The 21175-nt window shown below is 44.6% G+C and overlaps 1 protein-coding gene across 1 annotated transcript in view; it reads right to left on the minus strand.

Annotated features, from left to right (window-relative positions):
- The window catches only part of GALNT2 (polypeptide N-acetylgalactosaminyltransferase 2), a 1163038-nt gene that overhangs the window by 553353 nt on the left and 588510 nt on the right, over positions 1–21175 (minus strand). The window contains exon 12 of the mRNA XM_068231909.1: positions 1837–1929. Coding sequence (XP_068088010.1) covers positions 1837–1929 — 93 coding nt within the window. The remainder of the gene's footprint in view (positions 1–1836; positions 1930–21175) is intronic.

Consider the following 21175-nt stretch of genomic DNA (forward strand, 5'->3'; position numbering starts at 1 on the left):
TCAAAGTTGATCACGGGACATTCAAATACAATTACAGCACAATCGAATTGAATCACAGCACAATCAAATCTGAGGCACTCGGAAGGTGATGGGGGGTGGTGGGGGGTTGGTGGGAAGTGGGGTCTCAGAGGCAATCAAACAATCACAGGACAATCAAAGCCGATCACGGGACAATCAAATACAATTACAGCACAATCGAATCCAATCACAGCACAAGCAAATCTGATGCACTCGGAAGGTGGTGGTTGTAGGTGGTGGGGGGGATGGTGGGGTTGGGGGTGGCGGGAAGTGGGGTCTCAAAGGCAATCAAACAATCACGGGACAATAGAAGCAGATCACGGGACAATCAAATACAATTGCAGCACAATCTAATACAATCACAGCACAGTCAAATACAATGCACTTGGAAGGTGATTAGGGGGGGGGGGGGGGGGGTGTCTGAGCGTGATTTGAGGGGGTGGGGGGTTGATTAGGAGCACAGGGCAGACTGAGTCCTGATCTGATGAGAGGCAGACACAGGGGGTCACTGATCGAAGATCAGTTAGTGATTGCTGGGGAGGACAGATGTAAACAATGCACAGGGGATGTAATCAGGAGGGGGGTCGTCTGAGGGCAATCGAGGGTCTGGGCAGGTGATCGATTGCCCCCGCGGGGCAGTTAGGGTCTGCTCTGATGGGTGGGGGTGCTGGACAGGTGATCAGAGGGGGATCAGGGGGTAAGCTAGTTGTATACAGATGTATACAGTATACAGGGGGTAGTCTGGTATGGGGTCTGGGGGTGATCTAAAGGTGGGGGGGGTCAGGGGTGATTAGGAGGCAGTTAGGGACCTAATCTAGGGGATAGCGTCAATAGTTAGTGACAGGTGGGGGGGGGGGGTTAGAGGGGTGCAAGGGGTGCAAGGGTGCTGGCAGGAGTCTGCTGGGGTGATCAGGGGGGGTCTGAAGGCTGGGGTGGGAGATCAGGGGGGCTGTGTGAAAAAAAAAATGTGTGGTGTATACTCACTAGTGCTTCCTCCTCGCTGGTGGTCTCTGGAACAAAGAGACCACGAGGCGAGGAGGAAGCGTGTATAAAGCACTTTGTTTACCTAACAAAGTGCCTTATACACTTTAATTGGGCGAATTTGTGTATTCCTCTGCCCGCCGGCGCTGCTAATTGGCCGGCGGGCTGGAGGCTAAATGCCCGGCCATCGATCCCCGGCGGAGGATCGCGTCACGGATGACGTGATCGCTCCACCCATGCCCCTAAAAGGACCGCTGCCTCTGTGCGTTAGCCGGTCCTTAGGGCTTCCACTTTCCGACCGCCCCTGTGCAGTGGGCGGTCGTTAAGTGGTTAATGCCAGGAAAAAACAGGGAGCATCATTTACACATAACATTGTTATGTGAATAAGAATATACCCTTTCGGAAGGAGTAGAGGGTTGCCTTTGTCTATTAAAAGCATTTATGCCCCTGCCAAAGGTTAATGGAGCATGAAACATCCATCACTGCTGATCTGCCACAGTTCTCACAGAGAGGACCCCAGAGATTTGAGAATATATGTGCGAGCAAGTGGCTAGACAGCCAAAGACCAGCACAGTTAACAGTGAGAAGCACACAAGCCTTCTGCATGTCCTGTGGGGTCAGATATCTGTATAATTTTGCTGGAGATCAGGTAGAATGACATCTGTAAGGTTTTACAGTTGTGTTCCCTTTTAAATTTCCTACCTCTCTCCAAAAAAGTGAATACAAATAACGATAATTTCTGATTTATAAAAAAAAAAAAAAAAGAAGAAGAAAAAAAGATGAATTGGTGTTCAACCTTCATTTGTAGTTTACAGGATTAGGAAATACAATACTTACTTTCCATAAGGTACATTTCGAGCAGAGGGCACAGCTGCATAATAAAAATTCTTATATTCATCCATCCAAACTTCTGCTGCTCTACGGGTGTTTCTGAAACAGGAAACAAGTAAAATTACTGCATAGTGTTTAATACAAAGGAGAGAGAGAGAAAGAGAAGATGGTAGCTAAATAGCTAAATATCGTGCAAACAAATCCTAAAATAATAAATAACTGTTAAAAGGCATTATTTGAATCAGAATCATATTTATTTGCCAAGTACAAGGTAGCATACAATAAATAGCTTTAAATAGGCTGAATGAAGAGGCTTACTAAAAAATGCTAAATTTAAATGTGCCATCTCAAATGCAGCATTTTTGCCGCTAATGGAAGACTATGGGTCACATGAAAAAACGCATATACAAAAATGCATGTGTTTTCAAACATGCATTTTTAAAAATGCTGGTTTTGTTGCATGATATTCAAAAATGCATAAAAAAAAATTGTTTTGTATTGCATTTCCGCTTCCTGTTGTCTTCCTAATGATTTGCATAAAACGCATTGAAAATGCATATGCGTTTTATACGTGCAAGCCACAAACGCATAAAACTGCAAAATGTTTGAAAAACGCATATGCGGGAAAACCGCAAACGCGCTAGGAAAAAATACAAAAAAAACCCTGCACACGATCTAAAACTAAACCAACAAACAAACAAACAAAAAACACATATATAAATAGCATGTATATATAAGTTGCATGTATATAAGCTGTCTGTACCACCAGCTTGCAAACTAACAGGATATAAACCTGACGAAGGCTGCAAGGCCGAAAGCTTGTTTATTCTTATTCATTTGTAGTTAGCCAATAAATGGTATCATCCTGATTTAAAACTTCTTGCATATATAAATAGATACTTGCTCTACTTATTGACCCACTTAAGGACCGCGGTGTTAAACCCCCCTGGTGACCAGCCCATCTTTTACAATTCTGCACTGCACAGCTTTAACGATTTATTGCTCGGTCATACAACTAACCACCCAAACAAATTTTACCTCCTTTTCTTGCCACTAATACAGCTTTCATTTGGTGCTATTTGATTGCTGCTGCGATTTTTAGTTTTTATTATATTCATCAAAAAAGACAGGAATTTTGTAAAAAAAAAAATATATATATTTGTAACTTTCTGTGGTAATTTTTTTTTTAAATAAAGTAAAATTTTTATACAAATTTTTGTTCAGATGTATGGTGTTACATGTCTTTAATAAAAAAAATCCAATAAAGTGTATATTTATTGTTTTGGGTAAAAGTTATAGCGTTTACAAACTATGGTACAAAAAAGTGAATTTTTCGCAGTTTGAAGCAGCTCTGACTTTTCTTAGCACCAGTCATGTTTCTTGAGGTGCTAGAATGCCAGGATAGTATAAATACCCCACAAATGACCCAATTTTGGAAAGAAGACACCCTGTAACGGTTAGTGTCAGCAAGTGACAGAGTTCTGATTATTTGGTGATCTGCAGTATCACCAATAATACAGAAATAGCAACAGTAGTGAGTACAGCAATGTCAGTATTTTAATAAAGGTGATCACACGTGTTTAGGTGCACAGTAGCTCAGGAACGCTCCCAAGTGATAGCCCCTGGCTGTGGGGACTATCACTAGAACTAGAGAGGTCGTACAGGCAGGGTCGGTAACTGATCGGTCAGGTCGCAGTACAAAATCGGTAAACAGAAACGTAGTCAGAGGGTAGCTAAGGTCGGCAGCAATCAGATATGCGGAAGTACAGAATCAGAAGGCAAGAACAGAATCGAGGTCGGGCCGGGGTCGGCAACAAGACAGATAGGCAAGGTACAGAATCGTGAGGCAAAGGATAGTCAGAAGTTCAGGCAAGGTTCATACACATAAAGGCAATAATATCAAATTATAATTATAGCTATCAAACAGTTCCTAGCTATGTGTGAAATCCCCGGTTTCCTGCCGGATCAAAGCACACTGGGATCGGACTAAGGTCTGAGAGCTTAACCGCAAAGTTTCAGCAACAGCAGACAATGATGCACTGACAGTTTAGGCCTTAAATACAGACAGAGCATTCACAAGTTCCGCCCAGCAGTTTCCAGCCAATCAGTGCCAAAAGTCAGCCCAGGCCTGTCAGCTGACCAGCAGGTCAAGCTGACCCGCTTCCTGAAAGCATAAAGGTCCTGTCTCCTGGTGCGCACGAGTGCTACCATGTTTTGATGAACTCTGGAAAGACTTGACCTGGTGGGAAGCGATGCCGAGGAGGCGGCGGGGGAATCCGCCGTGACGTCAGACGCGAGAGCGGCGGCCGTGCCTCTCTCCACTGCAGAGGTAATTTTGCTGTTACTGACACACCCCAAAGTATTCACTGAGGGGCATGGTGAGATCATAGATTTATTTTTTTGTCACAAGTTAGCAGAAAATGACTCTTTGTGATAAAAATAAATAAATAAGTGTTTCCATTTCTTTGACAAATAAATAAATAATAAATCTGCCACGGGACCCACCATGCCCCTCAGTGAATACCTTGGGATGTCTACTTTGCAAAATTGGGTCACTTGTGTGTGTGTGTGTGTGGGGGGGGGGGTACTTGTACTGCCCTGGCATTGTTTTTTTTGGGGGGGAGCTAAATTGTGAGCACCCCTGTAAAGCCTAAAGGTGCTCATTAGATTTTGGGCCCCTTTGCACAGCTAGGCGGCAAAAAAGTGTCACACGTGGTATCGCCGTGCTCAGGAGTAGTACAATGTGTTTTGGGGTGTCTTTTCACACATACCCATGCTGGGTGGGAGAATTGTCTCTGTAAAGGACAACTTTTTCGATTTTTCACAATACATTGTCATTTTACAGAGATATTTCTCCCACCCAGCATGGTTATGTGTAAAATATGCCCAAAACACATTCTACTACTTCTCCTAAGAATACCACGTGTGACACTTTTTTGCAGCCTAGCTGTGCAAGTGTAACCCCTTTTGACACTTGTTTCTACCTGACTGAGAGAAATCCACCAGACACTGACATAAAGGATTATATTAAGAGTTTATTTCTGAACAGAACAATTGGTCAAACTGGTCAGTAATCAACCAAAGAAATCAATTATCCAACTACATATATTACTTAAATCTTCTTTTCTCAGGTTATAACATTCACACAGACAACTACTATCAATATGCTTCACACTATATTTACATTCAGTAAACACTTTTCTCTTAGATAGATATATATCATATTCTCCACCATTATCCAGCTGTAAGCTTAGATCAGATTAGGTCTACTGAGCAATTTCAATCCTAATCAGTTTCTGTCCCTTGTTACCAAGTCCAAGCTAAATTGCTCAGCAAAACCCTCTTTAGTAACTCGCGTCTGATATCCAAGCTTCTTTCTCTATTTGTAGCTTTAGGGTTTCTCAGACTCCTTTCTAAACAGCTGTATTTTTACTTTGGAGATTCTCCAGAATTTGAGGACATGAACTTAAACAAAAAAAACCCTAACAAAATAAAGATAAAGCAAAATCAATAAATCAAATAAAGAAATAAAATAAATGTAATCAGAGATCATTTCTTTCCTTTCTCAAGTAACTTTATTTTCCTAGATTCCGCATAAGATGAAATTCCACAGAAGTAAGATGGTAACTAGGTCCGAACAAACAGTTGCTCTATCCTCTTAGTTAGATGCTATTCTCCATGTACTATATCTCCTTCTTTCAAGCAGATCCCAAGGTGACTCAGCTTCACCATCTTTCTCTTTTTACTCTACAGGAGTAACATTCTAGCAGAGCATCTATTACAGTACACCAGCTTTTACTTGACTGGCTAAAACTATTATAGGATTGTTTTACAAGAAACAATATCACAGATTCACAACAACAGTGGCTGAGCTGCACCTCAATTAAGGTCTCAAGGAAGGCAACATAGTTTAAATTATACTGGGATGTAAACTGGACACAGTCTTAGTTCCTCAGGCATCAAAATGCAATAATGTATAATTAAACTGTTCAATACTTTGAAAGGCTACTGTTCCGTCAGTTTATATTTAGACAGACAGATCCTGGTTCGCCACTATAATCAGAGGAATATATTCATTACTGCTACTCTGAATTGTCACTTTCGTCTGGCAATTAACACCAAATTCTTGCTCTTTTTTGTCTTCCTCACTATGGCTCTGAATGCTGTCTGTGGCCCTTAGCAGTAACAACATTTATACTCATCTTGCCAATTCTGACTCTCTGCTTTACATTCGATGCTCTGCCTATGTTTTGTTTCCCAGCTGTAGTCTATGTCGCTCTTTCTGTTAATAAAGTTCCTCTCTATGCCTGGATAGCTGCCGGGGTGCCTGGCTGCTGCATTGGATTCCCTCTGCCATGTCTGAGGTAATCTCTCCTGCTGCGCAGTGTGCCTCCTTCCCTTTCCCGCCGCCTAACTGCATAGTTTCAGTGAGGAGAACTGGTTATAACCAGTTCTAAGCACCTGTCGCACACTATGCCCCTCACGCTGCCGCTCACTCTATCGCTCACGCTCCCTCTAGAAATTTCCCCCCTTTGTGTAGATGGTTGCTAGGCGACCGACAGAGTGCATGCGACGATATGTCTACGTGCACTGTCTCTATACGCCTATTTGGATCTGCCTGTTGCCAGGTCCTGTGTCAACAGCAAGTGAAATTTTGCTGCTGACGCGAACATAAATACACATATCAGAAAACAAATAAAAAAACACGGTCACCTGAAAGGGGCTACACAAGTTAGTGGAAATTGATTTTTTTTTTTGTTTTTTTCTCACAAAGTGTCATTTTCCATTAACTTGTGATAAAAAATGAAGTATTCTATGAACTCACCATACCTCTCAAGGAATACCTTTGGGTGTCTTCTTTCCAAAATGGGATCACTTGTTGCATTCTAGGGGCCCTAAACCGTGAGGAGTAGTCTGAAAACTAAATGAGTAACAATGACCTGGAAACTCCTAAAGGTACTCATTGGACTTTTGACCCCTTTGCACAGCTAGGCTGTAAAAAATTGTCACACATGTGGTATTGCCGTACTCAGGAGAAGTAGTATACTGTGTTTTGGGGCATATTTTTACACATAGCCATCTCTGTAAATGGACAATTTAGTGTAAAAAATTGAAAAAGTTGTCCTTTACAGAGATTTCTCCCACCCAGCATGGGTATGTGTGGAAAGACACCCCAAAACACATTATACTACTTCTCCTGAGTACTGCGATACCACGTGACACTTTTTTGCAGCCTAGCTGTACAAAGAGGTTCAAAGTCCAATGACCTTTAGGATTTCTCAGGTCAATTTTACTCATTTGGTTTCAAGACTACTCCTCACAGTTTAGGGCCCCTAAAATGCCAGGGCAGTATAGGAACCCCACAAGTGACCCCATTTTGGAAAGAAGACAACCCCAAGGTATTCTGCAAAGGGTATGGTAAGTTCACAGAAGGTTTTATTTTTAGTCACGTTAGTAAAAAAGGATTTTTTTTCCTCACAAAGTGTCATTTTTCCACTAACTTGTGACAAAAAAATAAAATCTTCTATGAACTCACCATACCCCTCACTGGATATACCTTGGGGTGTCTTCTTTCCAAAATGGGGTCACTTATGGGGTTCCTATACTGCCATGGCATTTTAGGGGCCCTAAACCGCGAGGAGTATTCTGGAAGCCATATGAGTAAAAATGACCTGTGAAATCCAAAAGGTATTCATTGGACTTTGGGCCCCTTTGCACAGCTAGGCTGCAAAAAAGTGTCACACATATGGCATCGCCGTACTCATGGGAAGTAGTATAATGTGTTTTGTATAATGCAGTAAAAGGTGTGTTTTCACACATATCCATCCTGTGTTTGAGAAATCTTCCCACCCCGGCCATATATGAACCTCCCAGATGTGCATGTCACTGTTAACCACACTACCATTCGCCCTACTTCTCAAGCCCGCTGTCTGGGTGTCACCTTGGACTCCATAATCTCCCTTCACTCCCCACATCCAAAACCTCACAAAGTCTTGCAACTTCCACCTTTGGAACATCTGTAAGATTCACCACCACCAAACTCCTCATCCATGCCCTCATAATTTCCCACCTTGACTACTGCAATGCACTTCTGTCTGGTCTCCCTATGACCCGAATAGCCCCACTGCAGTCCATCATGAATGCGGCAGCCAGAATTATCCACTGCTCCCATCGCTCCACCCCGGCAGATTCCTCTCCTTGCATCCCTCCACTGGCTTCCTATCCAGTCCAGAATCAGATTCAAGATACTTTGTCTGACCTACAAATCTGTCCACAAAACCTGTCCAACCTACATTTCCGATCTTACTCAGAGGTACACACCCAGCCGCTCACTTCGCTCTTCCAATGAACTTCGCCTGACTGCCCCCCCATCACCCAGTCCCATGCACGCCTCTAGGACTTCTCAAGAGCTGCTCCAACACTATGGAACTCCCTACCTCCACCCATTAGGGCAGCCCCCTCCTTCAACATCTTCAAGAAGGCCCTCAAAACTCACCTTTTCACTCTGGCCTACTACCCCTCACAAGTGCTCTAAACCCACAGCTGAACTCTGGTCCCCTACCTTTCGTGTCCTTACATCTCCCTCTAGATTGTAAGCCTTTGGGCAGGGTCCTCCTCCTTTTGTGTCCTACCTGATCATGCACCGCCATTACTGTGAACCCATGCTATACATCTTAGTGAACGTAACTTGCCTAATCTGCATGCTCCCATCCTGTGACTGACTAAGCATTACCTTGTACTCATACTGTGCTGCATGATCTGGTCTTTCTTGTATTCCTGTATTGTCATTTTGCTGTATGTCACCCCTAAATATTGTCTGTAACCTAAACTAATGTCCAGCGCTGCATAATATGTTGGCACTTTATAAAAACAATAAATAAATAAAATAAATAACGGTTGGTCTCTGCCACGACTAAGTCATAGAGATTCTCGGTGAATAACAGATGAAAAAAGTCTAGGGCCGATCCTAGATGATCTGTCTCCATCTGGACTCCAGACTGTGTGGTGAAAGGGGGCACTATGGGTGCGGCAGAAGCAGGGGGTTGCCAATTGGGATTTTATTTTTGGTGGCTGTGACTGGGGTCTTACTACACGTGCCACTGAACCAGTTTCAACTGCCATGCTAGTGCTCACCACTTCACCAGGGTATAACAGCTAAGTCCAGGAGGTGCTGTGCTGCTGGTCTATGCCTCACCATGAAAACCTGGATCAGCGCTAGCACCACACTCCTTCCCTTGAGGCAGATCCTGCGCCACCTGCAGTCCAATGACATGGGGTCAGGTATGCCTGGAGCTAGCAGGGATCCCAACCTCATTGTCACTATTGGTCAGAGAGCCGTTGCTGTCTACAGGTTCGTATTCTGACCCGGATAATTCGTCGGATGAAAAGCCCCAATCACTCACAACCAACTCGGGACAGAATCCTTCCAGGGAATAACCCTTTCTTGCCATTTTGGGCTGCTAAATTTAGTGGGTATTCCTCTGAGACTATCCAGGAAAGAGAGCAAACCTACCTAGCAAAAAGGAGTGCTTGTGAAGTAAAAAGCTGCAATCGCTCAGTTCTGTTCAAAAAAATAATAAATAAATAAAAACGGATCTTTAGAGCGCCGCGGCTACTGTATTCTGTTTTTGCAGTGATCAGAAAAAAAATGGGTGTCACTGCGGTGGGGCGGGATGAACACAAGTGGAGGCAAACGATCAGACCTGATCGGGGAAACACTGCGTTTTTAGTGGAGCCTACGCTAAGATGACCCTAATGTATGGATATAGATCTGACTGCGATCAGTACCGATCACTTACAGATACTATATAGTACCAATGCGGATTAGCGACAGTGATTACGCTAATCAGCGACTAATTAGTGACTGCGGTGTAGTGGGCTGGGCGCTAACTGACACTAACTATCTAACAACGGGGCCTAGCTAACTCACTGGCCTAACTGTTAACACTAGTGATATTAAAACAGTGACAGTTTTCACTGATAATTGGTTTTAGATCACTAGGATAGTGACAGGGGGGTGATCAGAGGGCAATCACGGGCAATCAGATACAATCGGAGTCAATCAGATTGAAAACAGATAGCAATCAAAAACAATCAAATGCAATCAAACACAATTGAATGCAATCAGAAACAGACAGAGGTCAATCAGAGCCAATCATGGGGCAATCAGAGACAATCAGATACCAATCAGAGTGAAAACAGGCAATCAGATGTCAATCAACAGTGGTCAGACAATCAGATGACACTCAGTCCTCAATTAGACCCGGTTACAGGAGATCAGATGTCAATCAGACCTAAGTCAGACGCCAAAACAATGCAACAGGTACCAGTAAATGGTGATTAGGGGGCAATCAGGAGGGGGGGTGTGTGTGCAGTGTTAACTTACAACAGAGCTGACGTCCTCTCTGGTGGTCGATCTGGGGACACTGTGACCACCAGAGGAGGAAGCAGCCTGTATAATAAATGTTGTTTGCAAAACAACATGTATTATACATTTCAATTGGCTAATTTGAAAGATCGCCACGCACCGGTGATGCTAATTGGCCGGCTGGCGGAAGACACAGGGGGGAGTGGTAAACTAAAGGGGATGTGTGCGCATCAGCGCTCGCGATTCCCAGAAAATACCTGCTCCAGGACTTCACACCAATTGGTGTGGAGTGGTCCTGGAGTTTGCCGCACTGCTCACGCCGATCAGCGTGGAGCAGTTGGTAAGTGGTTAACATATGTATTGCACTGTCCACATATCGATTTAGTGATAGTAAAAAAAAAAGAAAAAAAAAAAAAAAAAGAGAAAATCCTTAGCATTTTCCATCTTGACTGTCTATCTTGAAGCCAATTTGCTTTGATGACAGCTTTGTACACTCAATGACATTCTCTTTTAGTGTTCAAAACGCTCTATTAATGAGTCATTAACAAAGAAATATAACAAAAACATGCAATAGATGTAGTATACTTGGACTTTGCAAATACTTTTGACACTGTTCCCCACAATAGCCTGGTGCCGAAGTTGAGGATAAGCGACTAGGAGAAAATGTGTGTATGTAGATAGAAAACTGGTTAAAGATAGAAGGCAAATAGTGGTGGTAAAACAGAACAAATTCAGATGGGAAATTATTAGCAGTGGGGTACCGCAAGGGTCAGTTATTATAGAGGCCCAATTTCAATTGATCACCTGGCAGATTAACTTAGAAGAGTGGATAATATTGAATATCTACCCCAATTGCAGCACTGCCGTTGCAACCCTGGTACAGGCTTTTATGTCTTGGGCACATTTCACAGGAAATAGTGTAGCCAGAAGGTGGTCCCGGGATACAGTGGATATGACCTTGGGAGGCATGGGAACTGGAATGGGGGTAGAAAACCGTGTAGAGATAGAAGGCATGACTGAGGTCATTCAACTATTAGGCACATTAGGAGAGTAGAATGTGGCTACCCAACATCATCTGAACATGGTTCGAAACGGTTAACACACAACACCTATAAAGTTCAGGGGTAAGCTCAAAGTCACATTCAAACAATGCTTCAGAACAGAAGATCATTGCACTTTATGGGGTATTGCAAGGGAAATAGCATGCCTGTCCATGGAGACCGAGTTAACAGCAGATTTTAAGGTACTGGCTCAAGCCTTGTCAGAAGGTAAAACTCTAATTACAACTGAAACTAGACAAGGATAGATGTATTGATTTTTCTGTAGGAGGAATTTTTGCATGGACGCACAGAGATGTCTGGATAAACAGGTGACAAAGGCCTTCGGGCCTGCACCAAAATGTTACTAAGGGAAATACTGTTTGCAGCGAGGCATGACTTTGCTCTAAAATGGCTCTCTGCTGAGTCCCCATTACTAGCATGCTGGAAGAAGAGACTAGACAATGGCCTAGTGTACAACAAACAAATCTACATGCACAGGGGCTGCACTTAACAATTTCATCTAATGGGGGATGGGTGGAAAGATAGAACAAGAGTTTCTCCACTCTATTGCTGGTAGCAGTATGGGACTAATGTCCCAAGTGTGTGCATTATTTTCATTCTTAACTGTGTCTAATCGATTCCTAGACAAACACTTTGGCGCACACTTTAACCACCCTGGCGTTCTGATAAAATCGCCAGGGTGGCTGCGGGAGGGTTTTTTTTAAATAAAAAAAAAAACTATTCCATGCAGCCAACTGAAAGTTGGCTGCATGAAAGCCCACTAGAGGGCGCTCCGGAGGCGTTCTTCCGATCGCCTCCGGCGGCCAGAAGTAACACGGAAGGCCGCAATAAGCGGCCTTCCGTGTTTCGCTTACCTCGTCGCCATGGCGACGAGCGGAGTGACGTCATGGACGTCAGCCGACGTCCTGACGTCAGCCGCCTCCGATCCAGCCCTTAGCGCTGGCCGGAACTGTTTGTTCCGGCTACGCTGGGCTCGGGCGGCTGGGGGGACCCTCTTTTGCCGCTGCACGCGGCGGATCGCCGCGCTGCAGCGGCGATCAGGCAGCACACGCAGCTGGCAAAGTGCCGGCTGCGCGTGCTGCTTTTTATTACATTAAAATCGGCCCAGCAGGGCCTGAGCGGCAGCCTCCGGCGGTGTTGGACGAGCTGAGCTCGTCCAGACCGCTCAGCAGGTTAACTGTCTATACTCACTATAGATTCCGTCTCGCCTATTGTCTATCATTAATCTGCTATGCAAATTTCCTTTAAGAACTGCACATTATGCAATTGTAAATACTTGCTTTGTTGACCCTTTATCTGCAGCATAAAACATATAGATATGGCCCGAATGGTTCGTCGGGGAACAGTTCCTGGTGAATATCCACTGTTTGCGTTCTCAGTGAACTGCAAACATATGGGGTGTTCGACCCACCCACTATACACCATCATGGAGCTAAACTTTGACCCCTAACCTCACAGTCAGCAGACATGTGGCAGCCAATTAGCTAGCACCCTCTCCTGGACCCGACCCCCCCCCCCCCCCCCCAATCAAAAAAGCAGTTGTGGTGGCCACATTGGATTTATTCTCTGCTGGCTGCTGACGGTTAGTGAGAACAGGGTCAGATTTTCTGCAGATAGGCAGGGAAAGCATTAGCTAGGCCTGTGTTCTTGTTCCTCACTCGCAGGAGACCGCAAAACAGCCCTTTTGAGGGCCAGCACGTCAGTCTCCTGTGGTGTTTTTGTGTGCGACACTCCACAGCTGTATGCACACCAGTGGTTTTCATCACGAGCTCGTGATCACAACATAGTCGTGATTCATGAGCATTTTTTCACTATCCGACATTGTGATCCGAATTTCAATCACTGATTCCACCTTGGTTACACGTATTCAGCCCGTGATCACGCCCGTGATTAGGCATCGGAAAGCCGTGATTAGCGGAAATTACGTCCCTGGGCAATCAGAGGTCCCCAGCGTAGGCCTTGAGCAACCAATCATAGGAGGAGAGGCTCTGCCCTCCCCTCCTGTATATAAAGCGGCGGCCATGTTAAAAGCTCCGTGCTTGCAAGACTCTGTGGACTGAGAGCATCTCCAGGCCATATTGTTCAAAAGCAAGAGCGTTTTTTGGTGTAAAAGCCAGCGTTTTCAATCAATTCATTACTCTATTAATGTATTTGATACTTGTATTTAGCTAGCTAGCCTGTGATTAACTTAAGTTAGTTGTAGTAGTCAGTGTGTAGTCATCAGTGTGACAGTGTATTGAGTGCTGTGCTTAGTGCAGGCAGGCAGGTTCACCGATTTTAATGCTTTATTAGTGTATTTAGCTAGCCAGCCAGCCAGCCAGCAGCAGTGATCAAGTTAAGTTAGTTGTAGTCACTCAGTGTAGTCAGTGACGGTGTACTGTGCCAGTGTGCAGTTACTGTGCTGTGTGTAGTGCAGACAGGCATTTGTTCACCAATTTTACTGCTCTATTACTGAATTTAGTATTTGCGCTGTCTGCACATTTTTTTTTTCTTTTCTGTCTGTTGAAAATAAATTAATAAATAAATAAATAAATAAAGCCCCCCTGTTATATTCCGTCTGTCCCCAGGCCCACACACATTATGACAGTAAAAAGCAGCACACTTTCCACCTTCAAATATTGTGCACAGAGAATGTCTGCCATGGGCGTGGCAGGAGAGGGAGTGCCATTGCCTCCGCTGCTTCTGGGACTGGTCCACAGCAAGGGAGAGGGTGCTGAGCTGTAGGGGATGCAGGAGAGAGGCATCCATTAGCTTGCCCAGCCAACAACCTTGGCAGTGCCAGTGGCACCCATTTTCAGCACCTTGGGTAGCCGTGTGCCCATTCAGGAGAGTCACTGACAGGCATTGATGGAGATGATGACAGAGGAGCAACCCATTACTTCTTCCCAGTCCTCCACTGCGACCAGCACTCCAAGCAGCATCCAACGCCCCCCGCTTGCTGTGACATCTACCCCAGCAGCCAGTGGTCAGCCCTCCCTGGATGAGCGCGTTCTGTCCCTCAGTCCGGGAGTGTCTTGATGGCTAACTATGATGAGGTCATGGGGCCTGATGTGGATGAGGTTGTGCTCAGGCCAGCAAAAGCATATTTTGAGGATGAGGAGGGGTCTGTGTCTGGGGATGTTGGGGGTGGAAGAGGTGGTGGTGGTGGGGAGGGGGTCAGGAGACTAGGTGTTTCAGTCTGACGACAAGGATGATTGGCAGGAGGACCGTCCTTATGTGCCTGAGGTCTCCAAAGGCAGCTCGGAGGAGGATCAGGCACAGGAGCGTAGGCAATTGCATCGCCAACACATGTCAGGCCGGGGCAGGTCCAGCCGTGGGTGTGGGAGGCAGGAGCCACTTGCCGCTGCTTCAGCCAGCAGCAACACCACCAACACGCAACCCCCAATCAGAGGGACAGCCACCACACCCTCTTTGCACCGTAGGGGGCAGTTTACATCCCCAATATGGATTTTTTTTCCATGTGTTTACCCTGGATGAAAGCTATGCAGTGTGTAACTGCTGCAAAAAAAAAAACTTGTGCCGTGGACGCAACATGTCCAAGATGGGTACCTCATCCCTCCAGGCCCACCTGAAGAGCCATCACTGTAAAGATTTTGCAGAGTTTAAGAGGCTAAAGGACCAGGAAGGGGGTGGTCAGAGCAGGAGACCCACCACATGGCATTCAGGATCAGCAGCATCATCCCTCCCTCATGGCCATCAAGCCCCTGCCACAGCATGAAAATGCACTTCTTCCTCCAGTGCTCCCTCGGCAGCTAGCTGGTGTGACCAACCAGTCCTCATTGGCCTCTTCAACTTCCCTAGAGGACATCGGCAGACCCTGCTGAACGACAGCTTTCAGGGTTTGGCCAAGCCTCTGCCTCCTGGTCACAGGCGCATCCGGAAGCTGCACGGCTTGCTGGCTTGGGCCCTGTGTTCCCAGCTCCTTCCGTACTCCCTGGTGCAAGAGGGGAGTGATATGCGTACGCTGCTCCAGTTTGGGATACCAGAGTGGCAAATCCCCAGCCGCTGCTACTTTTCAAGAACCGCCATCCCAGCGCTGCACAATTTTGTGGTGGCAAACATGGCCCGTTCGCTCGACCACACCATCGGCGAGCTGGTCCATATCACCATGGACTCCTGGAGCAGCCGACATGGGACAGGCCACTACCTGTCCTTTACCACACACTGGTTGACATTGGTGGAAGGTGAGGGGAAGAATGCAGCAGCGGCAGCTGGCACGGCAGCAGGCCAGTTGGTGGTGCCACCACATGGGATCAGGGGGCATGCAGCAGGTTCCTCTGATCTCATTCCCTCCACATCCCGCAAGGAAGCCCACCTCAGCAGCAGCGCAAAGCCTCGCCACTGCCAAGTGCTGATGAAATTGGTCAGCCTGGGGAAGGATAAGCTTACGGCCCACCCACATCCTGAATGCCCTCAGGGAGCAGGAGCAGAGGTGGCTGACCCCCAGAGGCCTCAAAGTTGGTTACGTGGCATCAGATAATGGGGCCAACCTGGTGGCAACACTGCACAGGGGAAAACTCCAACACATTCCCTGCTTGGCCCACGTCCTAAATTTGGTGGTGCAGAGATTCTTGCGCACCTACCCAGGGATGGACCAGCTGCTGGAAGATGCGTGGAAGCTGGTGTGCCATTTCCACCGCTACACCACTGCCTCTGCAACCCTGGCCCACCAGCAGAAGCTTAAGGGCCTGCCATCACACCGCCTGATCATAGATGTCCCAACTCGCTGGAACTCAACTCTGGTGATGTTGGAGCAGCTGTGGCAGCACAGGACGGCTCTTTGCAGGTACATCTGTGAGGAAAACGTTGGAAGATATTGGAGATTTCCAACTAGCCATCTCCTCTTTTACCTGATTGATAATCCAGATTTCCCAACTCATAGTGGGATGTATGCGCATAGAGAATGGAAAGAACTTTTAAACATTTGAAACTGTCCAATATTGTGGTCGAGGGAGTGTGGCTGACTTCCTCAGAACTTAGACTAAAGTATGGTAGACCAGACCTGGATTGGTTGGGTTATTTCCAAATTAGATACATTTTAAGACATCTAGATGTGCAACCCTCAAAGTTTAGAAAGTTGTCTGAATTTGAAGAATTATGCTATGGTACAGAGCCAGTGGAAAAAAAACCCTTTCTGGGGTCTATCTTTGGCTAATCTTGCACCCAGACCAAAGAGTGTCCTTCTTTTATAAATGGGAAAGAGAGATTGGCAAAACATTCACCCCAGTACAACAGGAGAAAATGTGTATATACGCTCACAAGACCTCCCCTTATCCACCAAAATCCAAGAGATCAATTACAAAATCCTATCACACTGGTATTACACACCCCTTAAACTACACAGTCTTTTTCCAGAGGTGGATGATAGATGCTGGAGATGTAGTGGAGACACTGGTTCGCTACTGCATCTCTTATGGGCTTGTCAACTCCTTTCAGATTTTTGGAAAAAAATAGAAAGGCTTCTGAAGCATGTTACGGAACAAGAGGTTCCATTCTCTCCAGAAGTTTACCTTTTGCATCACAATTCTTGGTCGATGAAGGCGTATGAAAAATTGGTAGTTCGGCATATACTAAATGCAGCTAAATGCCTTCTAGTACGGAAATGGCAAGATGTTACCGCACCTAGCTCGGGTGAACTAATAATAGAATTAGATCACATCTATTCAATGGAAAACCTGATGTAAGAAATCACCTTTAGCTCCAGCACCAGCAACTCATCAGAGCTGCAATTTACAGCGACAGCATACAGGAGATAGAGCGGAGTCAGCCTTCTTCACCTTTCAAAGGGGTTTATTAACCACTTCACCACTGAGGGGTTTTACCCCTTGAACACCAGAGCAATTTTCACCTTTCAGCGCTCCATCCATTCATTCGTCTATAACTTTATTATTACTTATCGCAATGAAATGAACTATATGTTGTTTTTTTCGCCACCAATTAGGCTTTCTTTAGGTGGGACATTATGACAAGAATTATTTTATTCTTAATGTGTTTTAATGGGAAAATTGGAAAAAATGTGGGAAAAATTATTATTTTTCAGTTTTCGGCCATTATAGTTTTTAAATAATGCATGCTACTGTAATTAAAATTCATGAAATGTATTTGCCCATTTGTCCCGGCTATAAAACTGTTTAAATTATGTCCCTATCACAATGCTTGGCGCCAATACTTTATTTGGAAATAAAGGTGCATTGTTTTCAGTTTTGCGTCCATCCCTAATTACAAGCCCGTAGTTTATAAAGTAACAGTGTTATACCCTCTTGACATAAATATTTAAAACGTTCAGTCCCTAAGGTAACTATTTTGTTTATTTTTTATTGTATTTATTTTTTTTAATAACAAAAAATAAATAAATCGGGGAGTGTGGGAGGTAATGAGTTAATGTATTGTGTAATACAATGTATTTGTATGTGTAAAATACTTTAGGGTGTAGTTTACTATTTGGCCACAAGATGGCCACAGTGAGTCTGTTTACATGCGACCTGTAAGCGTCCGGAAGGACGCTTACAGGAAGCAGTAGGAGGCTGGGAGAATAACAATGATCGCGCTGTTTCTAATAGAAGCAGCAGATCATTGCGGGGGCATAGATCAACGAACGGGAATGGATTTTCCCGTTCATTGATCTCTGGGCGAGCGCAGTGCACGAGTGGCGGGTGCACGCGCACGAGCGGCGGGAGCGCGGACAGCGGCGGTAGCGCAGAAGGTACGGATTTCTCCGTCCCTGGGGGTTAAAGGATGATCAAAGGGACGGACAAATTCGTACCGCCGGGGGTAAAGTGGTTAAGCATCTTGTGTTACAGTTTGATTCATTCAAAGTATAAATAGTCTTTCCTATGTCCTATGTACATCACATATATTTACAGCATACATACAGGAAGCAAGTATACTAACTAGGAAGCATAGAGAGCCAGATAACTGGAAAGTAGAGTACAGTACCCTTTTCCCTCTGTGCTCCCTCTTTATATGAACATCAAAGAGTTAAATGTGACCTCATCTGAGCTGTCCCCCCAAAACTTACGATTGGCTCAGACCCCTCGTGGTGTCATAATACCCACCTACTTGATTAATATTCTATGAGCCCCCTTGTCTCAGTTGCAGGAATGTTATGTTTTATAAATATTGCCTATGTTGATTGTTCCCGTAGTCCATTTGTCTGGGGCAGTGTAGGCCTAAGACCTTGGACTAGGAACATCTTCTCAGTACCTGCTAGCATCATCTGCTTCAAGCAGACACTAAGATGCTTCTGCTTGCACCACGAGAAATTCTACTTAAAGCTATATTATCGGAACAAGCCTTTTACCTAAAACTCAGTCCAAATAACTGAGGCCTACTTAAAATACTTAAATTATAACACCTAAAATTTATAGTTTTCCTTTATTTCCTGCTCTAATTCTATGCATCATTTGACTACCAAAACCTGCATTACCTGAGTTCATCAGGATTTTTGTCATACTATATGATCATTACAATGGTGTAACTACTATATGTATTTTGAAGTGGAGCTGTGTCTTCATATCTCTCAAAGCTGAATGATCACCACTTTTTTACATATGCCCTCCTGAAAGTTAATTTGTTACTGTATTATATTATTGAAACTTTATACAATAAAGAATAAAAAATAAAAAAAATAAAAAATCTGGGGCTACCAGGACAGGGTGATGACATAATATGGACTTCAGCTCCACAAATGTTTTTTTTTGCCTCTGCAGTCCAGTGTATCATGACAGGCTTACTACCTTTTATTAAGTCAATCAAGGGAGCTGCCAGAGTAGAAAAATTGGGAGGAAAAACAGTCTGTAGTACCCAGCTATCCCCAGGAAGGCTCAAACCATTTTTTTTTTTTTTTTTTTTTTTTAACAAATCAATTTTATTGTTTTACAACAAACAAGAAGATAGGCATTAGGAGCCACTGTGTTTCACACACAAGAGAAATTAACAGAGTGAATATACAATATAATGATATCACAATGACAGGAAAAGTATACAGATCCAATATGCATTTATATATGATATTATATGAACCAGCTAGGGATATGGAAAGAAACCATTACAAACAGTATGAAAATATTCTGTGTGCATTAAAGAGAACCCGAGGTGGGTTTGAAGAATATTATCTGCATACAGAGGATGGATCTGCCTATACAGCCCAGCCTCTGTTGCTATCCCAAACCCCCCTAAGGTCCCCCTGCACTCTGCAATCCCTCATAAATCACAGCCACGCTGCTGACAAACAGCTTGTCAGAGCTGGCTGTGTTTATCTCTATAGTGTCAGTCTGCTGCTCTCCCCGCCTCCTGCAGAACTCCGGTCCCCGCCTGCATCCCTTCCCTCCCTGCTGATTGGAGGGAAGGGACAGGGGCAGGGACCGGAGCTATGCAGGAGGCGGGGGAGCAGCTGAGACTGACACTACAGATGTAAACACAGCCTCACAGCAATGCTGTGATTTATGAGGGATTGCAGAGTGCAGGGGGACCTTAGTGGGGTTTGGGATAGCAACAGAGGCTTGGCTGTATAGGCAGATCCAGCCTCTGTATGCAGATAACATTCTTTAAACACACCTCGGATTCTCTTTAAGTGTTCCGTATCAACTTCTAACCTCATTGGCCTAAGGATTAATAGGTGTTTGCGTGCAGAAGACACAGCGCTCCTGGAAGAAGATTGGGAAAAAGCAAAGGAGGAAAAGAAGGAAGAGGAAGAACAGAAAGAAGAGAGAAAAGGAAAGGAGGAAAGGAAAATGACCCTGGGCTCACTCCCAAACATGTCCCAGAATGTCTGGAGTGGTCAACACTTCATCGAAAGCTGTTTTGAAGGAGACAAGGTTTTAACTAGAATCCAAGTTAGATCCGGTTGTTGGAATATTGTCACACCATGGTGCCCATATTTTATAAAATCTTTGTGGGCAGTTACGATTTTTATAAGTCATTTGAAATAACGGGAGGGCATGATTAATAGTACGTTTCCACATATTTATGGAGGGCTCCGCGTCACTTTTCCATACTCGTAATATTTCTTTACGCGCATAAAAGCACAATATGCGTATTAGGTATTGTGTGTATTTGTTACATGTTGGCTCCTCAAATACCCCCAGTAATGCCAGTTTGGGTGTACAATCAAAATGTGATTCTGTAATTTCGTTTATAGTAGCAAATATTGCTAGCCAAAACGGTTGAATTTTAACGCAGCTCCAAAACATATGATAAAACGTACCAACCACTATAGAGCATCTCTATAGAGCATCTCTGACAGAGTACACTATTGGCACTGCTAATATTGTGCATTCTTACAGGGGTTAGGTATGTTCTGTGCAGGAATTTAACTTGAATTAACCTATCCCTGGCTGAGATAGGGATTTTCACAAAGTCTTCTAGGATATCTTCCCAATCCGTATTATCTAAGCCTGGTATATCTGCGTTCCATTTTTCCTGGCAACGAAGAGTTTTCTCATTATTTTTAGACAGCAAGGCTGAGTATAACACAGATAGAGGTTTATCTAGATGCTGTGTGGTAAGGATATTCTCAAGGTCATGTACTGCCAACACAGGAGCCCCACCAGGGAATTGCGCCGCAAATGCATGTCGCAATTGTAGGTAACGAAAAAACATCTTGTTAGTAATGGAGTATGTCTGTTTCAGCTCGTTGTTAAAAGTACTCCATCTTTGATAATATGCTGCAAGTTTTTAATACCTGCCTTAGCCCATATTATGGGGTCCGGAATCTGCATAAAATGTGGTAATTTAGGGTTGTCCCATAGTGGAGTGTATGGGGGTATGTGCTTCTCTACTTCTAGAAATGTTATCACATCAGACCAAGTCTTACACACCGCCTTCATCGGGACCGTGCACCTCTCATCATTGGTAGTGCCCCTATATATTAAAGAGGAACTGTAACGACAAAACGGCCCCTGGGGGGTACTCACCT

The sequence above is a fragment of the Hyperolius riggenbachi genome, chromosome 4 (assembly GCF_040937935.1).
Source record: "Hyperolius riggenbachi isolate aHypRig1 chromosome 4, aHypRig1.pri, whole genome shotgun sequence".
Taxonomy (NCBI): Eukaryota; Metazoa; Chordata; class Amphibia; order Anura; family Hyperoliidae; genus Hyperolius; species Hyperolius riggenbachi.